Source organism: Saccharomycopsis crataegensis, assembly GCF_037102585.1.
Source record: "Saccharomycopsis crataegensis DNA, jcf7180000000073, whole genome shotgun sequence".
NCBI classification, from domain to species: domain Eukaryota; kingdom Fungi; phylum Ascomycota; class Saccharomycetes; order Ascoideales; family Saccharomycopsidaceae; genus Saccharomycopsis; species Saccharomycopsis crataegensis.
This window is the reverse complement of record NW_027043820.1, coordinates 2,294,912-2,313,818: the sequence shown is the minus strand read 5'-3', so window position 1 is coordinate 2,313,818 and position 18,907 is coordinate 2,294,912. Positions and strand designations below refer to the sequence as shown.

At 35.0% G+C, this 18,907-nt stretch overlaps 8 protein-coding genes across 8 annotated transcripts; 3 read left to right on the top strand and 5 right to left on the bottom strand. All coding sequences in view use genetic code 12, as the record gives it.

Annotated features, from left to right (window-relative positions):
- Positions 1–73: 73 nt before the first annotated feature.
- DASC09_017570 (RNA-binding ATPase activator ESF2) lies at positions 74–1,000 on the bottom strand (the record flags this gene model as incomplete). The annotated part of the gene is made up of 1 exon (XM_064995360.1): positions 74–1,000. The coding sequence occupies one exon, from the start codon at positions 998–1,000 to the stop codon at positions 74–76; it is 927 nt and encodes a 308-aa protein (XP_064851432.1).
- A 276-nt stretch (positions 1,001–1,276) lies between these two features.
- SQT1 (Sqt1p) lies at positions 1,277–2,557 on the top strand (the record flags this gene model as incomplete). Its single annotated transcript, XM_064995359.1, has 1 exon — positions 1,277–2,557. One exon carries the CDS (start codon positions 1,277–1,279, stop codon positions 2,555–2,557), a length of 1,281 nt encoding a protein of 426 aa, XP_064851431.1.
- A 1,922-nt stretch (positions 2,558–4,479) lies between these two features.
- Positions 4,480–6,171, bottom strand: DASC09_017550 (uncharacterized protein; the record flags this gene model as incomplete). Its single annotated transcript, XM_064995358.1, has 2 exons — positions 4,480–5,963; positions 6,135–6,171. 2 exons carry the CDS (start codon positions 6,169–6,171, stop codon positions 4,480–4,482), a joined length of 1,521 nt encoding a protein of 506 aa, XP_064851430.1.
- Positions 6,172–6,667: 496 nt separating this feature from the next.
- On the bottom strand, positions 6,668–7,342 carry DASC09_017540 (uncharacterized protein; the record flags this gene model as incomplete). Its single annotated transcript, XM_064995357.1, has 2 exons — positions 6,668–7,085; positions 7,209–7,342. The coding sequence occupies 2 exons, from the start codon at positions 7,340–7,342 to the stop codon at positions 6,668–6,670; spliced, it is 552 nt and encodes a 183-aa protein (XP_064851429.1).
- A 1,626-nt stretch (positions 7,343–8,968) lies between these two features.
- On the top strand, positions 8,969–11,845 carry AVO1 (Avo1p; the record flags this gene model as incomplete). The annotated part of the gene is made up of 1 exon (XM_064995356.1): positions 8,969–11,845. The coding sequence occupies one exon, from the start codon at positions 8,969–8,971 to the stop codon at positions 11,843–11,845; it is 2,877 nt and encodes a 958-aa protein (XP_064851428.1).
- A 91-nt stretch (positions 11,846–11,936) lies between these two features.
- On the bottom strand, positions 11,937–12,605 carry CIA2 (iron-sulfur cluster assembly protein CIA2; the record flags this gene model as incomplete). The annotated part of the gene is made up of 1 exon (XM_064995355.1): positions 11,937–12,605. One exon carries the CDS (start codon positions 12,603–12,605, stop codon positions 11,937–11,939), a length of 669 nt encoding a protein of 222 aa, XP_064851427.1.
- Positions 12,606–12,878: 273 nt separating this feature from the next.
- On the top strand, positions 12,879–15,503 carry NAF1 (RNA-binding snoRNP assembly protein; the record flags this gene model as incomplete). The annotated part of the gene is made up of 1 exon (XM_064995354.1): positions 12,879–15,503. One exon carries the CDS (start codon positions 12,879–12,881, stop codon positions 15,501–15,503), a length of 2,625 nt encoding a protein of 874 aa, XP_064851426.1.
- A 201-nt stretch (positions 15,504–15,704) lies between these two features.
- Positions 15,705–18,755, bottom strand: MSH1 (mismatch repair ATPase MSH1; the record flags this gene model as incomplete). Its single annotated transcript, XM_064995353.1, has 1 exon — positions 15,705–18,755. The coding sequence occupies one exon, from the start codon at positions 18,753–18,755 to the stop codon at positions 15,705–15,707; it is 3,051 nt and encodes a 1,016-aa protein (XP_064851425.1).
- Between the last annotated feature and the right edge of the window lie 152 nt (positions 18,756–18,907).

Here is an 18,907-nt window from a genome sequence, read left to right as displayed (position 1 = left end):
TTCTGTTTCTTATGTTTGATTTATGTACACATAGCCTATCCTAAAGTACTAATAAACCATTTGTAAGGCTTTCTCAATCATCTTCTTTATTTTCTCCGGCCGCTTCTTGGGCTCTTTTCTGTTTCTTTTTCTGGATGTTTTCAATCATCTTAGATTTTTCAACGTTCTTAATAAACTCTTTGTTCAACTTAGTTGCATTGGAAATTTCCATCATTAACTTGGATTGTCTAGCTTCATTTTCCTTAGCCATTTGAGAAGTCAAGTCCATCCACTTGAAGCTCTTCAAGTATTTCAAATTCAAAATATCATCATAATAGAAACTTCCTTTTTTCCCGCCAATTTTTTGACCATTCATAGTATCCACACAGAGTTTACCATCTTTTTTGTTCATAAATTCAGCCCAACCCTCCACATACATTCTCTTCTTGTTACCACCATACTTTACTCTTTTGGAATATTGAATTTTGGTTTCTGGTTTGAGGAATATTCTATCAACTTTCCCAAAACGTCCCAATATTTGACGCATCTTTGTTGGTTTCATATATGGAGGAATTTTGGAAATATACACAACCCCAGTCTTCTTCAATTTTTTCTCGATTTTCAATAATTTATCCTTTGACAAATTTGTTAGGTTCTGGTCTCCGTAAAGTGATGACTTTTGATTAAGCATGCTATAAGATTCTTCTTCTAATTTATCATTATTCTGTACACTTGACTTCTCTTTCAGCGTAGTATTCTTTTCCTTACTGTTTTTATCATCACCATCCTCTACTTCTTCTTCTTCTTCTTCGTCGTCGTCACTCTCTTCAAAAGCATCAAAATGACTTCTTTTGTTCTTTTTCAGTTTCAGTACAAGTGTATTTAAAGCTCTTTCATCATCTGATTCACTGTCTTGATCTTCATCACTCAAATTCAACGTAGAATTGAAATTTATACTATTGTTCTTCTTTTGTGACTCATCATCTGAGCCATCACTCATCTCCATGAACCGACTCGACATTCTTGTTTGCTTTTGTTGATTGTTTTCCTACTACCTCAGGATCATGAAGAACTTGTCCTCATTTTAGATGATTTAAAGAAAAAAAAAAAATTTGAAAGTCCAATGTCCCGCAGTTATGGTATATCATCACGTGTGATATCAAAAAGAAAAAAAAAATTTTACTAGCCTAAATTTTGGTTATATTAATAATCTCAACCGTTAATTTGATTTTCTCCTGGAAATTCGAAACTGGATTTTGGTTTTATATACTATAGAAGAAATAAAGAAAAGTGAAAAATGAGTAATCCAGAACAACAGGGTGCTGATGAATACATAAATGCCGATGAAGTTGCGGAAGAAGTTATCCAAGACGTTGATGGTGCAGAACCAATCGATGAAGATGATATGATTGAAGGTGGCGTGCAAGAAATTGACCCCCAAAATGATGATGATGATGATTATGATGATGATAATGATGTTATTGAAATTGACATGTCCAACAACTCCTGGACCTACTTCGATGACCACAAAGACTCGATTTTTAAGATCGCAGGCCATCCTAAATTGCCAGTGGTAGTAACTGGTGGTGGTGATAATGTGGCATACATCTGGACTACCCACTTACAACCTCCAAAGATAATAAGTACCATCACAGGTCATACAGAATCCGTTATTGCCGGTGGTTTCACAAATGATGGTGATTATGTTATAACGGGTGATATGACTGGGAAAGTCATTATCTATAAATCATTCAAAAAGGGACAATTATGGAAATTACACGGTGAAGTCGAAACCGTTGAAGAAATTACTTGGATTGATATTCATCCTACCCAACCAGTTTTCGCCTTTGGTGCCACCGATGGTTCAGTATGGGTATACCAAATATCCCCAGAAATCACCCAAATCATGTCTGGTTTCTCGCATTCCACTGAATGTACCAGTGGTAAGTTTGTTAACACCGGTGACATGGATAACTTACAGCTACTTACATGTTCAGAAGACTCCAGTATCATTCAATGGAACTGTTTTGCCAATGAACAAACCTTCAAGTTCCAATCAACAGATTATAAAGGTGAAGTCCCACCTTGGGTGTCCATAGCGGTCGAAAATGATTTGAATATTGCTGCCTTGGGTTCTCGCGATGGGTCATTGTTTGTTTACAACACCAAATCTGGTAATATTATCGATTTCTTTAAGGCAATTGAATTAAAGGAAGATCAAGATATCTTTGATGCTAGTATTGAGGCCCTAAGTTGGTGTGCTGGATTGTCAATCTTGGCAGTCGGTTTAGTTTCTGGTGACTTGTTCTTCTTTGATGCAAAGACCTGGAAATTGAGAAGATCCATAAAGTTCAGTGACGCTATCACCAAAGTTGAATTTGTTAACAAGGGTCACATTTTGATTGTCAGCTGCTTGAACGGGAAAATCTATAAATTAGATGTTAGAGAAGGTAAGGAATTGTTTATTGGTACCGGTCATAACATGGGTGTTTTAGACTTCGTGGTCCAAGACAATGGTAATAAGTTGATTACAGCTGGTGATGAGGGTGTTTCTTTGATCTTCAAAACTGATAACTAATATAATAATAATAGCAATGTTATTTTGTTTTGAATTCGATAATATTTGTATTTCTATTTCCTTTGTATTTTTCTTTTTGGCTTCTTCAAACTTCTGTGTAAGTTTCTTTTCTACGCTATGGGTCTTACATATTTACAAACTCTTAATTGCTTTTCGGACTGTCAATAATGTATCTCAGTGTTTCTGATCAGTATTTTGGTTGAAACATATGTAGTTGGCTCTATATTTACTCGGCATGATTAGCTTCATTCTAGTGCGTATAGTAATTTGTGCTATGACAGAAGAAGAAAAAAAATTTCTTCACTCTTCGAAAATAAATGAAGAGAATTTTCTTCAAGAAGTAAATAAATTGCTGCACAAAGAAAAACACAATCACGCAGGATGTGTTATGTGCAAAAAGAAATGCGTAGACCGGGAATCGAACCCGGGGCTCAACTATGGCAAAGTTGAATTTTACCACTAAACCATCCACGCTTGATGGAAACCATTATTTTTATATCATGTATCCTTCATGAAGACTCTATTTACACCCCCATTTCACCCCCAAAAAGTTCAAAACAATTGATATTCCTTCTTTAATGAGTTAATTGTCTCAAAATTTCCAAATATCACTTTTATTTCTTTAATTTGAAATATGTTCGTCTTTGGCTTTTCTTTTTGTGGATTCCAGTGGCCATTATTATGTTCTTTATTCTTCATAATATTTGTATTTAATAAATGATAAATACTATTTATTGTTCCGATGTTTAGAATCCAACAGGGCAGGCTGTCATTGTAGCATATATTGGGTAGTGCAACTTGAAAACTAATAACTAATATTCCCCTGTGAGCTTCAATTTTTTTTTGATTTTATCCAGCACAGAGGCCATTTAATGTTAATTCGTTCCTTTGTTAACGGAGTGGCCTGTAGTATAGCGGTTACTGAGAAGTTAATAATTGATACTTTCTTTTAACATAGGACAAAGACGACCAGATATTTGTAGTCTTTCTGATTAATTTTAAAACCTTAATTTCATTTTTATAGTATCCTATTTTCAGATTATTCAGATTTCATATAGAGTTTAACCATTTCATACTCTTCTCCACACTATAAATGGCCGATTTCCATTTTTTTCTTTCACAGGTTTCAAGGACTGACGCCAAGCGTTTTGTTCAATGGCTATTTTTTCTATTTAAATTCAATTCTTTCTTATTCTCTCTAGTTTAACGTACTAGTTTAATAATATTTAGTACGGTTTTCTGTTAACACGCATGCAGGTCCCGCATATACTCAACTTCCCTTCTTTTTCAAAATCACACACTATTCCAATATATAACCATTTAAACACTTCATACAGTATTATATATATCATTTGAAAATAGAAAAAATGATACTAAGCTAAATAGAAAAAGAAAACTCACGAGGAAAAAAAATAGTGATATTAATAATATACAGAAATGAAGGCAGAAACTCTTGGAGAAGTAGCAGAAATTGAACGCCTCAAATTTCAACTTGCAATACCTCCAGGTGAGATTGTTAAATACAATTGGTGTGGTTATATTACTAGATACTATATATAATTAGATACATCGCTGGATTGAATATTTAGCGGTGTATGGGACGGAAATACCCTATTTATATTCTGTATGAAAGTACACCACCTGAGCCAATATCACCTGTTGCCATGGAGAGTACCTGTCTGCCGACAAATTATTTACATATTCTGTTATGATTACAAATCTGTAAATCATTACAAATTCAATTCAAAATGAAAATTCCTTAGACTATATGAAGCTTTATAGAGATTTCTATATATCTGAACAAGTTTTTGATGAAAAAAAGAACAGTACAAAATCAATCGACATAACCCCAAAACTCCCCAAAAAAAAAATGTATGCATTACTTGCCATCAAGACCAAGCCAAGTCCAAATAGTACCTGCTTTAATCCTCAATATCTTTGAAAAAAGAGAAATCAATGAACTTATCAACCTCTTCATTACATGTCATTAATTTATCAACATCATTTACCTGAGAATCTAAAGGCGATGAGTCCACAATATTCAAAGACGAAGGTAAGTCAATAAGCCTATGATAATAATCGTCGGATCTCACGCCAGAGATCTGCCCACTATTCCTAACAGAGTCATCATCATACTCTGAATTCAAAGTGCTATGTTTCGATAAGATCAAACTTGATGCACCAGACACCAATGAAGGAACAGAAGCCAAATTAGTAAAAGCATAGCTATTAGTATCTGAATCTTCTTTACCGAATTTGTGCAAGTTGTTTTTCTTCGGAATCTCACTATCATCATTGATGAAAGCTACAAACTCATCTATTTCATTATCAGCCTTCGAATCTTCATTCTTGACAATAAAATCATCAAAGAAACTAGAAATTTTTGCGGGCGTCGGTTGGCTAGCAGTTGTGCTTGGTGGATTGATTAGGGATGGTGTTCTTGAAGTTAAGCTTTGTGAAATGGAACCATTACCGATTAACAGCACATGGTGATGAAGCCCTCCAGTACTTGACAATTTCATATGCTTATCCTCATGCTCTTCATCAATTGAATTTTCATCTTCTAGGAGATCATCAACCCCAGGGTGGCTGATGTGGCTATGGTGTCTTGATAGACCATGGTCTTCAGATTCGACAAATTCATGAGTTCTCTTTCTGCTAATCGGTTCCAATTCATTATCATCGATACTATTAGAAATAGGGCTACTGTAATTTTGGACCATGCGACTACTAGTATAGTTGTTGTTAATGAATTGATGATCAGGTAGCGAATTGTTGGAGTTCGATACTAGTCCAGGAGAGTAGAAAGAAGAAGTCTCCAGAGCCATCGAAGAAGATTGTGTCATTGAAACAGGAGAGTTCTGAGGTTCAGCAGTTTCTGTTGGCGAGCTTATCATGACTTGTTTTCTTAAAGATTTTAAATCACTCACAAGCTTAGAAAGCTCATTTTTTAACAAGGAGTTTTCTTGGGTGGCCTTGTCAAGTTCATCCTCAAGTACGCTTTGAACTGAACGAACATTGTTAGCTGAAACAGGTTTGGAAGTATCATGTAGTAGCGAGGGTGTGTTGGGTCTATTTATCTTGGTGTTGTTTATACTACAATGACTTATGTGATTGCTGGCAGGTTTCTGTGGATGTGGCTTTGACTGCTGCTTTATTTGTTTCGTGGCACAATTTATACTCTTTTTACCTTTTCTTTTAGAATCAGCGCAACCATTGGAATTTGAGGAAGGTTTTCTACCAGGCTTCGGGCGAGGTGGTAGAACCCAGTTTTTTGATGTCTTGATACAAAAATTGTCCGAGTTTTTCTTGGATTTCGCTTTCAAAGAAGGTATCGAGATTGTGTTATTGGGAGCAGGTTGAGATAAGTTATTGGCTAACCCACGAGATTGTAGACGACTTATAACTATAGAGGGAAAATAACTGTTAGTTGATTGAAATTTTTGCGTAATAACGATATTTATATATCAATGGTTTGCGGGTAGAAAACCAAAATCATTATGAATTGACGAAATCTATCCCAAAAGTAGAGTCATGAATCAAATTAAGAAAAAAAAAGAAAAGTTAACAAACATACGATGATCAGAATCATTATTCATACCCAGAGACGACATAATTATTTTCGTTTAGTGTGGAAATCTTCTATCTTTTTATAGAATTAAATCTATAATTAATCAAAAGAAACAATGAATTTAGTGAAGCAGGCAGTGTCACTATGAGTGAAGGCAAAAAGAGAGAGAACGAAAAAGGATCAGAAACACGATCAAAAATTAAAGAAGGAGAAACATATAATGTATATTCTCTCTAAACCAAACAGACGAGCCTCCTGGAATTCGATTGATCAATTTAGGGATGTGAAAAATTAGCGATTCGAGTTTTTTTTTAGGGAAAAGAAAAAAAAAACCTCTCCGTCTTTCTCCCGAGTAAAGCATGCATCACGCCCAAGATTGCTTTTACATGCAGTATCTCGGGTGAGCCATCTCACTATTTTACGGGAATTGCCAACGAAAATTGAATAATATATAATAAAAACAAAAAATACATAGTGATAATATAGAAAAAAATTACATTTGATATCTTCGGCCTGCGAAAATACCTTCCTCATTCCGTTCATTCGGGAACAGCATTGCATCCAGTAACCATTTGACCATCAGAAAAGGTAGTAGAACAGGTAGTGCCGGCAGCACATTGGAAGTTAACCCATTTTCCGTGGTCACATTTGTCTAATGACCCATCGAAATGACATTTAAAATTACCGTCTTTGCAGTGGTCACCTAAGTGAAAATTTTCATTATCAATATCACCTGTGGACTTTGGAATAAAATCTGTAGTCGTTGTTGATTCACAATCATAATGACTAACAGATGACGCGCGAGTCTCCAATGTGTGGTATTCAAAATCGAATGTCTGAGTTTGTAACCATTCTGAATGATTCCATTCCGCTTCTTTTGAAATAACACCAATTGTGGATGTGAAGAGTGTAGTTGCCAAACCTAAGTCATAGGTTTGGGTCTTTAGCCAATCTTGACTATTCATTTCACATTTGTTAGTACTTTCTTCCAGAGAGACTTGTTGATCGACATGAAATGTACAAGTAAAAAAGAAGATATTTTTATTCACCAGATTATATCGAGAGAAAAAAAAAACTCACTAATTGCCATTATCATAACATTTTGCTGTGGAGAATAAGAAAGAAATCAACAAAGTAGCAGATTTGATGTCAAATATCATGATCGAAATAATTTTTTTTAGTTTACGGTATACTTCTGAAATTTTTTCTTTCATTTAGCTAAAGTGAAATGAAACTGGTAAATGATGGAAATATATATATTGAAGTTTTTCGTATCCACTTTTTAGAATATCCGTGCATTCCCCCATGATGCCGCAACCTCGTTGACACATTTGTTGATCGACATGAAAATCAGAAAACTACAAAGAAAAAAAGAAACACTAAAAACATCTATTTTTGAAAAGTTTTAACAAGCATCCGATAAGCCACATCGCTGTTATGGCTTTCGGTACTTTCTTTTTTAAATAAGATCGCAACGTGCAGGCGTGAGTCGTAGAACACTAAGAGGACTGACCATCCTTCACTTGTTATCTTTTGTCACATGTTTTCTATCAGGAACATTGAAAAGCTTCTTGCAATTAAAATTCAAGAATTTCTATCAATATAGATCTTATTTGATATTAAAAAAACGATGAAAGGTCTTATTCTCATTATTAGCATTATTTCATATTTTTTATTTCAGAGTTGACAAATTATATTGAGTAAAATAAAGCACAAAAAAATAGGTGTTTAATCATGTAATAAAGATATTATGGTAATATATAGAACTGAAATTCTTCTGAGTAAATTCTGCTAGAATCTTATGGTGCTATTACGCTTCATTGAATTGCAATTACGCTTGCCGATAGTTTTTTCTTTTTCTATCAGCATGCCATCCGGTGTCTTACACTTAACTATATAAAAATATAAAAGGCTCAAATCCCAATATTTTCTCTTCATTTTTCTCTTATTAAAGTTGAGGACTTTCACATATACTCAATATTCCTATCATGTAAAAGCGGGAATCAAGAAAAATAAATCAGCATCAGTTGCAGATGTCAGAATAGTATTTGTTAAAAAAAAAAAATAGAAAATAATCTAATATATCTTCCAAAATGCATAGCTCTCATTTAAAATATGTAAAGCTAATCATTAGGGGACGTTGGTATCTTTAAATAAATGAATGAATGAATTTAAATAGCAAGATAAAATGACAATAGTGCTATCAGATTCAATAAAATGTAATAAAAGAAACTTAGGATTTAGAACTGCAGAAGTACTATACACATACATTAAACCGCTAAATATAATAATAGATCTCCATTAATAAGGACATTCTAATTTTATTCAGAATTAACCACAATATCAATGAGTAAAATAGAGATTTCATAAAACATATACCAGCCCTGCGGTAAAATAAAAACAATATATTTTTGTTTTATATTATCATAACAAATTCAACAATTCCGATATAGTGTAACGGCTAGCACGGTTCGCTTTCACCGAGCAAACCCGGGTTCGACTCCCGGTATCGGAACATCTTTTTTTTGAAATTTCCAAACCGAAATTTTCTGGAATCTTTTTTTCTTTTTTTTTTTTTCCTAATTCACCATTATTTTTAAGACAAAACATCTTTAGGTTGCCGGTTTGCTATTTTTTACTTATTTTCTATTCATAAATAGAAAATGAGGAGATATAACTCTTTCTGGTGAGTATTCGATAAATCATTATAACAGTGGTGTTAAGATGTGGCATATGTACAGGTGGTTCTGGCTTAGAAGAAATATGTTTTTGAGGGCTCCCTTCTTTTGCTATGGATCAAGTGTTAAGCTTGGTCAGAAATAGACTATAATGCTATAATCATGGCATTTCCTCAAGATGTTAACTATATCATAAACAAGCTTCGAGATAGTTATTTAAGGGATAATGACAATGATATGTCAAAAAGGATAATGAAGCCTTATCTAGGGCATTCGGAATTTCAAGATATGTATTACTCCCAGCCCGGCATGGTTAAGATCAATACCAAGAATCCCCAGAGGTTCGAGATGATGAATTTGCGAATTGTTGGGGAAAACAAAAGATTTATGGAAAATTTACATTCTAATGCGGAATCTCCACCTATACAGTCCAATTTTTATCAAAACATTAGGAATAGATCAAAGAAATATGATAGTGGCAGTGAGAGTGATCTGGAGCTGGACGTCAATAAACAGCAAATAAGTCCAACAGATACCAAAAATCAGCAGAGTAACATATTATCAACCGAATTAAAGAATAGTAGGGCTGGATCCCGGAAAAGTAGTGGTGAGTCTGCCAGATCAAGTGTGACAATCCAAGCTGACAAGCATCGAAAACCAGATATGACACATAGAATATCCAATATCAAAGAAGAAACAGAGGACGATGAAGCCAGCTCATTACAATCACCCATAATTACTCCCAATAATTCTAAGAATATTACAAGGTTCCAAAATCTTAGAAAGAATACATACCGTTCATCAATTGGGAAGTTCTTTACCAAAAACACGAATCAGAAACGGGATGACAATGATGATAGTGACAGCAGTGATGAAGATGATGATTCATTATCTGAAGAGATTAATAGTTTAAACAGTAGCAACGTGAAGTCCATGCGAAATGAACAGATGGGCCAGTTGATCGTTGATGATAACGATGATCCAGAGAATGTCAATGAGGATGAGGATCTTATAAATATTGATCATGAAGATAATCTTGATGAAACTAGCAGTTTTGACTCCTTATCCAATGATGAATCACTCATTGACGGGTCTTTCACCGACGACGATGACGGGGCTGACAGTATTATGGATATCGCCTTCGAAAGAGCGGCATTACAATGGAAAATAAATAGAGATGGAACTTATTTGACCACCTCCGGGGATTCCAAATTACCCACAAATGAAGGAACGGGAGTTAGTATTTCCGACTCAATTAACTCACAAATATTTGGCGATTCAGATAATAGTTTCCATTCTCAGGTGACCCCTTCAAAATCATCTAAAAAGTTATATTTGAAGAAGCCGGAAATGACCATTGGACAAAAACAAAGAAGTAACAGCGAAACTCAGGAGAAGCATCCGATGCTAAAAACCAAAATATCCAAACTGAATAGAAGTGTGCCTAATAGGACAATCAAATTTCATAAGTCTCAAGAAAATACATCCGACAATAAGATTACCTTCAGAAAAATTGAGATCATTCGATCTCTGAATTCACCTCCAGTTTCAAAATTATCTTCTATTATGACCGAAAACAAAAAGAAATCATGTATGTCACCTTTGGAGAGATATGATGTCATATCGGGAGAAAATCTAAACAATAGGGTTGCAACCGCCATTAATGTTTATATTCCTTCATCAAAAAGATTTTGTGATTGTCCATTGAAAATCAAAGTGAAGAAAACCTCCAAAGTGATTGAGTTGATTGGTTTTATTTTATTAAAATATACAAATACTGAAAGTACTGAGACCAAGGGCGAAAAGAAATATTTGAATTTGAATAAATGGAAATTGCAATTATCAGATGAGGGTGAAATCATTGATGAAGGTTTTGGTATTTTGGACAGAACTCAAAGTATAGAGATTTATGGTGCTGATGAAGTTTCCATAATCGAAGTTGGTAATGAAGAGGCTAAAAAGAATAATCTGTTAACTCCTTTGCCATTCGATATCAGTGAGGATGGGAACAAGCAAGCTTCAAATAATGCTAATATTGCTTCGACCACTAATGCCAATAATGATGATAAGAATTTCGAAGATCCAATGCTGAATATGCTAACTTTAACGCAAAGTCCATTGGCACAATCAATAATTTCCCACGATAGAACTTTTATGGATAGGAAGTTGGAAGTACCTAGTGAGAAAACAGTGGAATTGAGAGTTTTCTTATACCCCGAATCTTCAAAGTATGACAGACTCAGTTTCAAGACAACTGCAACCGTGAAGAGTATCATTGAGCGTTACTGTGCGTTGAAGCGTTTGAATCAAGAATTATACTCTGTACAAATCTTGAATGAAAATTTTATACTCAACGATCAAGATTTGATATCATGTTTGGACAATGAGCAAGACGTCCAGATATTATCTAAACAGGTTGCGAAAACATTGAATAAAGAGACCCAAACTTATGCTAAAATGCCACAAATTAAGGCTGTGAAAACTGCCAAAAATAGCCCTTACTTGGATTCTGCTTATCAGAAAGGCAATGCTTTGAGCAACTCTGGGTTCAGCAATTTCTTCCAACAAAAGGCTGGGCAATCACCAAGAAAAGCTTCAGGTTTATTGTCTTCCTCATTGAATAGAACCAAGCAAAAATTGAGAAGCTCCTCTAAACCCGCAACTTATGATTTAGTGAATGAACCTTTATCAAGATTGAAAATAAAGAGATATACTGTATGGAGAAGGCAACAAGTCAATTTCATCAGTCGTCATGAAAAAGTTCTTACAATTGACGGTGACTACATATATGTTCTTCCATCAGAAACTAGTACGAGTTATCATTCAACTAAGACATCATCTTTCCATATATCGCAAATGATCAGAGCAAAGCAGTCGAGAAAATACCCTAACAACTTCAAAATTATCACCAAAAGAAAAAATTCTCAGGAATTGAAACGGTATGATTTCGAGGCTCCTTCTCCGGAGATCTCAGCAGAAATAGTTCATAATTTGCTAAATCTTAAAGAAACCTACAGAATGAATAATAGCAGATACTAATGTTATCATTGACCTATAATACATAAGAAAAAAACCAAAATAAAAAATAAAACCATTCCCGTTTAATGTTTTATTAGTGCCTTCTCAATAATCAAACACAAGTAGAAAGCATTGTAGAAATGACACTAAGTAACTGTCCGTTTTCGCACGCAGCACTAATCCTTTCTTTATCGTTCAATTGTTTATTCACCTGGTTTTCCGATTGGTGTGATCCTTCCTTTAATAAGATCACTATTCTGAACCTTGGTGGTAAACATCTTTCAAGTCTGACTCTGATGCCTAGGCCAATTAAGGTGGCCAACGAACAATGGTTAATTGTAGGAGTAATCTTCACGACAACTTCCGCAATTCCCTTTTTAGACTCATCGTAATAGTTTATAGTGATGTCACCCAAGTTTACCACCCCGAGAGCTGCCAACGACAAAGGGTGCTCTGGGTCGGAAATACTAGCGATCAAATCATATATTTCCAATGAATCGATCTCCTCCTCCTCTTCGTCATCATCATCGTAATATGATTCCTCAGAAGATAGTTCCTCAACTGAACTTGTATCGTTATCTGAAAGATCCTTCTTCTGCACCTCAAGGGCATATTGTGTATTTTTGATCATTAAATCATTGGAAGTGTCAATATCGTTCAAACATAATTTATAAAGTGATAAGTCCTCATTTTTGAGCATAAAATCATTGTTTCTCTTTTGATGTCTCGTAGGTAGCAGACTGACATCATAGACTGTAGGATTGGCGTTTAAAACACTCATCTTTGCTTGATTTTCTCTTAAGAATTCGCTCTACAATAGATAGCGGATGGGGGATTAAAAATGAGATGAATGATTGTCGCAAAAAAGTATCAGCTCCATCCTAGGTACGTAATACTTCATGACTTCTGACTAAAATTAAGCGACCACTGACTAAGCGATGAGGAAAAATTTTTTTTTTTTTTTCTCTTCCCTATACTTTTTCCAGATGTAAATAGAACAATATTGCCAAAAAATTTAACGACATCTTTGGAAAATAGCAGAAAAACTACCAAGATGATTGAAAAGGAAAATATGTCTACTGATATTCCAGAAGTATCTAAAAAAATTGAAGTGTCTGATGAAGTTGTTAATATGAGTGAAGAGAATGAAGAATCAAAGATGCAAGATCAGAAGACTACGATGACGTCCACCGAAAGTATCCCACAAGAAAATAAAGATGAGGAGTTAAAAAATGAACTGAGCGAACAGGGAAATGAAGGCATTTTACAAGATTCTGCGAATGAATTTTTATCGAACAATGAATCAAAAGAGAAGGTAGAAGTAAAGGGAGACATGAATGAAGGCGATAATTCCAGAGTATTGGAACACTCAGAAAGTAAGCCAGAAGATATCACAATGAACACTGAGAAGAATTTATATGATGTAATTTCTGAAAAAGTCACACTTTCTCAAGGTAATAAACCACAAGAACTTGATGAAGTTCTTAAAAGCGACATTCACAATCCAGAAGTCGAGAAAGGTCAACTGAACCAAGATCACGATCTTGAAAAGAAAACCGAGGAAGATCAAGCAGCCCAAGATCAAAATATCGAAGAAAAAACCGAGAAAGATCAAGTGGACCAAGATCAAAATATCGAAGAGAAAATTGAGAAAAACCAAGAGGATCAGAATGAAAATATTGAAGAGAAAGTTAAGCAAGATGCAAACATTGAAAGCCTGACAGATAAACCACAAAATGTTAAAAACATCAATGATGAAGAAAAAATTGAATCACTAAAACAGAACAGAAAAAAAGAGATAGACACTGCTATACAAAAGCTAAATATTGAACCGGCTGACATTGATAAGTATTCGTCAGATGAGGTTGATGCCAATGAAGATGATGTGAGTGAAAGTGATTCAGACAGTAGTGACAATGATATCAGCGGTAGCGGCTCAGAGAGTGATTCAGAAAGCGATAGTGATGACGAAGAGGGACATGAAGACGATGACCTTAAAAGCGTTGAAAACTTGGAATTTGAAGACGATGAAAATTTGGATGGACCAATCAAATCGAAAAATGAATTGCCGGAAGAGGCTGCTTCTTCATTACCTGAAGACTTCAAGATTGACGAAAAAACCCCAATTGAATTAATTGGGGAGGTCCACGCTTTTTCCGAAAATAACTTGATTGTCAAGGGGAACAATTCGGCAGAGTATAGGGTTTTGAAGGAGAATTCAGTTTTATGTTTTGAAGACAGAACTCCAGTCGGCTTGATATTTGAAATTTTTGGGCCTTTGAGAGCACCGTTCTACAGAATCAAGTTCAACACTGATAATGAGAAGAATCATGAAAGCTTTAAGGACTTGAAGGGTACAAAAGTATATTATGTGGTGACCAATGCCGAATTTGAGCTCACCGAGAAAATCAAGGCTTTCAAAGGTTGTGATGCCAGTAATGGTAATGATGAAGAACTTGCCCAGGAAGAGTTAGAATTCAGTGATGATGCTGCCGAAGCGAATTTTAAGAAAGCAAAGAAAAATAAGAAGAAAAGAAAACAAGATTCAGCTTCCAAGGATGGTGCTCCTCCTCCTAAGAAATTCTCTGGTAGCTCGAAAGTGATATCGTACACTCCAATCAGTGCTGCTGATGACGATGATAATAATAAAGATAATATGGGTGTCAGACCATATCTGATATCACACCCAAGATCAAACTCAAAACCTTCAGAATCAGAACTTGGTCTTCCGCCAGTCCCGTCTTATAATAATAATAATCGTCGGACCCAAAATCAACATAACCGTCAACAGAATAATAAGGATACCAATACTAATAATAACCAAGGTGCTCCTGCAAGTTATGATGCCTTCGATGCGCTCAGAACCAACGGGGGGAAAACATTTGTTCAGCAGAACAGACAATCTTATGGTAGAGCACCACAACAACACCAACAAAATTTCCCTGGTAATAACAACCAACAGTACAACCAGCCTAATAACCAAATGCAAGTACCTCAATTTTATGCTCAAGGTTTAGTTCCTCAGTATGTCTCAAACAATCAAACCCAAGCTGGATCTTATGGTGCTCCTGATAAATTCAACAGCCAAGGTAATGGGCCTCAATCCTTTACTAACCCACAGTTTAGCGCCAGTACTGGCATCAATGCTAATAATAGTAATAATTACAACCATAATCCGAATAACAACAATTTCAACAATGCTAATTATAATGCCAATAACTATAATGCCAATAGCAGTTACAATAATAATAATGGATACAACCACAATAATTTCAACCACAATAACTTCAAGAACAATAATAGCTACAATAATAATAATAGTAACTACAATAATAACTATAATAATGGTTACAACGGTAATTATAACAACAATTACAACAACAATTACAGCAATAGCAACTACAACAATAATAACTACGGCAATGATAACTATGGAAATAGTAACTACAACAACAACATGCCCCCAACGAATCATTGGTCACAACAACCAAATCACCAAGCCCCTCAATTCAATAACCCATCACAACAGGCAACTGGTCCTTCTATCCAATCTCAATTAATTGCCGAATTGACAAAAAATCCACAGGTTGCTCAGATGGTGCAGCAGGCATTGGAGGCAAAACAAAATGGTGGAAATATGCAAAACCATGATGAGTATGATCCTGCCAGAGGATTGTAGAGTATGGAGATCATGTAACAAATAATGTATTATTATTGTTTCTTTTTTTTTTTTCCCCCATTACTTGGAGTTTGCGGTGAAATTGCCAGCAATATTTAGGCAATGACCCATTCCCAATCATAGATATATTCTTATAATATAAACATTACTCGCATTTATTCATTAGCTATTTATTTTGACTTCATTTTAATTAAAATTTTTTTAATTTGTTTTGTAATTCGACGCCGTCTTTTCATTACCTCTCAGTTTCATTATATTTATCGCAATTTTAGCATCCTCAACCACATCTTCTGGAATATTTGCCAAGCTCGCAATAGATGTAGCATGTGAATACTCACTGATTCCAGGAACTAATCTGTGATCGAAAAATCTTCCATTAAATATATTACTCAGTATAACGTTGGAAGCTTTTTTTTCAAGATACTTATTCAACAACTCACTCATCAACGTAGTATGATAATAAGAGATTTTGTCATTCATACAAAAATCGCTATTATCCTTATCGTTAATCGAAATCAAGTAATTCAATTCCGGGGCATAATGGGTAGCAAAAAGAAACCTGCTCTTTAATTTAGTCACCATATACTTCAATATGCCGTAGGCAACGGCAATTCCCTCATTGTTGGAGGTTCCCCTACCAATCTCATCAAATATCAATAGAGACCGCTTTGTAGCGTGATTCAACCCATGAGATGTCTCGGTCATTTCTGTCATAAAGGTACTGCTATTATTGGTAATATCATCTGCTGCACCGATCCTGGTGAAAATCTTATCAACTAATCCTATAGTGGCACTGCTTGCTGGTACAAAACATCCAACGTGGGCCAATATAACAATGATAGCATTTTGTCGTAAATAAGTACTTTTGCCGCCCATATTGGGACCGGAAATGATATATCCAATGTCAGAATCCAAGGATAATGCACAGTCATTGGGCTGGAATTCGACCACGTTGTTTCTAAGGTTATTCTCAACCGTGATGTGCCTGCCTCTTTCGATATTAATTTCTATTTTTTTGTTCAATGTAGGATGAACCAAGTTGAATTCTTTGGACAAATTGGCAAACGATATCAAAACGTCAAGATAGTCTATCAGGAAGGCAGTCGATTTGATTTCCTCAAAAACGAACAAAACGTCCAATCGAAGAATTTTGAAGAACTTGAGCTCCTCAAGCCTTATTTTTCTTATGGTTTTAGAGATCTTATACCCCAATTCATTCCACTCAGCCGTGGTGAAATTGCGACTGGTCTTAGATTGTTTGAATGTATTGGTGATTTCAAAAGTTTCTTGAAGTATAGAGCTTGTGAGGTTTAGTTTCACTGGATATTGAATATAGATATTTGGCAAATCATTATCAATCCTTAGCTCAAGCGTCTTTAGTTGAAGCTTATCAGCGACCTTTGCCATTTTCTGTTCAAGTTTTTTTTTATTCATTAATAACTCTTGCAATAATTTATGATTTTTCACAAGTTGAGAATCTTTTTCATCAATGTTGGCAATATTGATAATCCATGTCATATCTGGAAACGAACTCTTTTTCATACTGTTAAATAACTCATTTATATTACCAATAGGTTGCTCGTCATCATTGCTACCTTCCTCAATATCGTTAATGGTTTCATGAAGTTTTTCCAAATTATCCCTATTGATGAGTTTCTCAATTTTCGTGACCAAATCTTTGGGGATTGATAGTTCTTGGTTGAAATTTTCAAGAGATTCAGTGAAGGACTTAGTTCCTTTGAAGTCACTTAAGGTTCGTTTTATGAATAGAAAATTATTCAACACCTTCAATAAGCAGAGATAGTTCCAACCCAATCTAATATTTGGATTATCACTACCAGCAACGCTTCCATTAATTGCGTTTGAGTTGAAACTTATAGAAAATAATAATCTCATTGGATCGAAATTCGCCAAATTCTTCAAACTTTCCTGAATTCTGTGCTTATGCATGGAAAAGCTTCCATGGGCAAAGATTTTCACAAAATTCAATCTTCGTTTCAGCTCTTTTAAATCGTATGGGGGTGAGTTTAGCCATGATCTTAGTAATCTAGCCCCCGAGGGAGTTATGGTTCGTTTAACGGTATTGTATAAGGTATTCTTTTTAGATCTATCCTTAATGGTCTCTGTGATCTCAAGGGCCTCTCTAGCAGATGAATCAATAAGCATGAAGTTTTCCAATTTGTTTCTCACAGGTAATGAAAAGTTGAAGGACGATTCTTGAATACCAAACTCTTCAATAATGGCTGTTTCCTCCTCTTTTTCTTGATCTTCCTCAGCTTCGTTAATTTCGAATTGCTGCTTTATATAATCCAATAACAAAAAAGCAGAATTTCTTTCAGATCTTGAGAGTCTAGCAAAACAATCGGCAAACTTCTCTGGGTTTCTCTCATTAAACATCTGGAAATATTTCAGGGGATTATAAACCTTATCGACACTTCCCTGGACCCAGTTTATATTACACTGCGTCAAGAATATTAAATTCAAATGATCCGTCAACTTGACTTTAAAGAGATCATTAATAATGATTTCAGTAGGCCTGATACGGTACAAGTCATTCATTAAACTACTTAGACTTGACTCTTGCACAAAAAATTCCGTGGTGGAAATATCGCACCAACACAATCCAACCTTATAGTCAACCGAGTGGTTTGAATTGAAATCTTTTGGAAAATGAATCAGTAAAATGAAATTGTTTCTCTCGTTATCCAACATATCTTCTTCAATTACCGTCCCGGGAGTGATTATCCGATGAACCCTTCGGGTGAATTTTTTCACATTACTGGTCAGTAACGGATTTTTCAAGTACTGTTTGATCAATACCACCCCGACATTATGAACATTAATCAATTGATCGATATATTTGTAGCAATATTGAGTAGGAAACCCCGCCATAGAAATTTTTGCCGCGGCATAGTTTCGTTTGGTAACCTTTAAGTTTAGTTTTGGACCATAATCATCAGCGTTTTCAAAATACAATTCATAGAATTTCCCAAGTTCGGTCATCACCACTTTTCCCGGGTACTTGTTCATATAAAGCCTGATTTCCTTTAATGATGGCGGGCAATTATCCGGGTCGAGAGTGCCACTACCATTAGGCGAGGAGGAGGACTTCTTATTCTGTTGCAAATCTTTAGTGGTGACTTTCAACCGGGGTAAATCAGCTCTATTAATAGTTATGTTGTTTATGTTGGAGCTGGCGAATCTTTGAAATTGTAATGAGAAGAAGGATCTTGAAATACATCTTCGAAACATTTCTATATCGACAATACAACTGCCAATATATTTATATATTTCAGTGACAAGGTATTTGTTACATAAAAAAAAAAAAAAAAAAAATAATCTTTTGAAACATCCGCGAAGTTGGTACAGTGCCATGTTATTATTTTTCTATACAATAATAATAA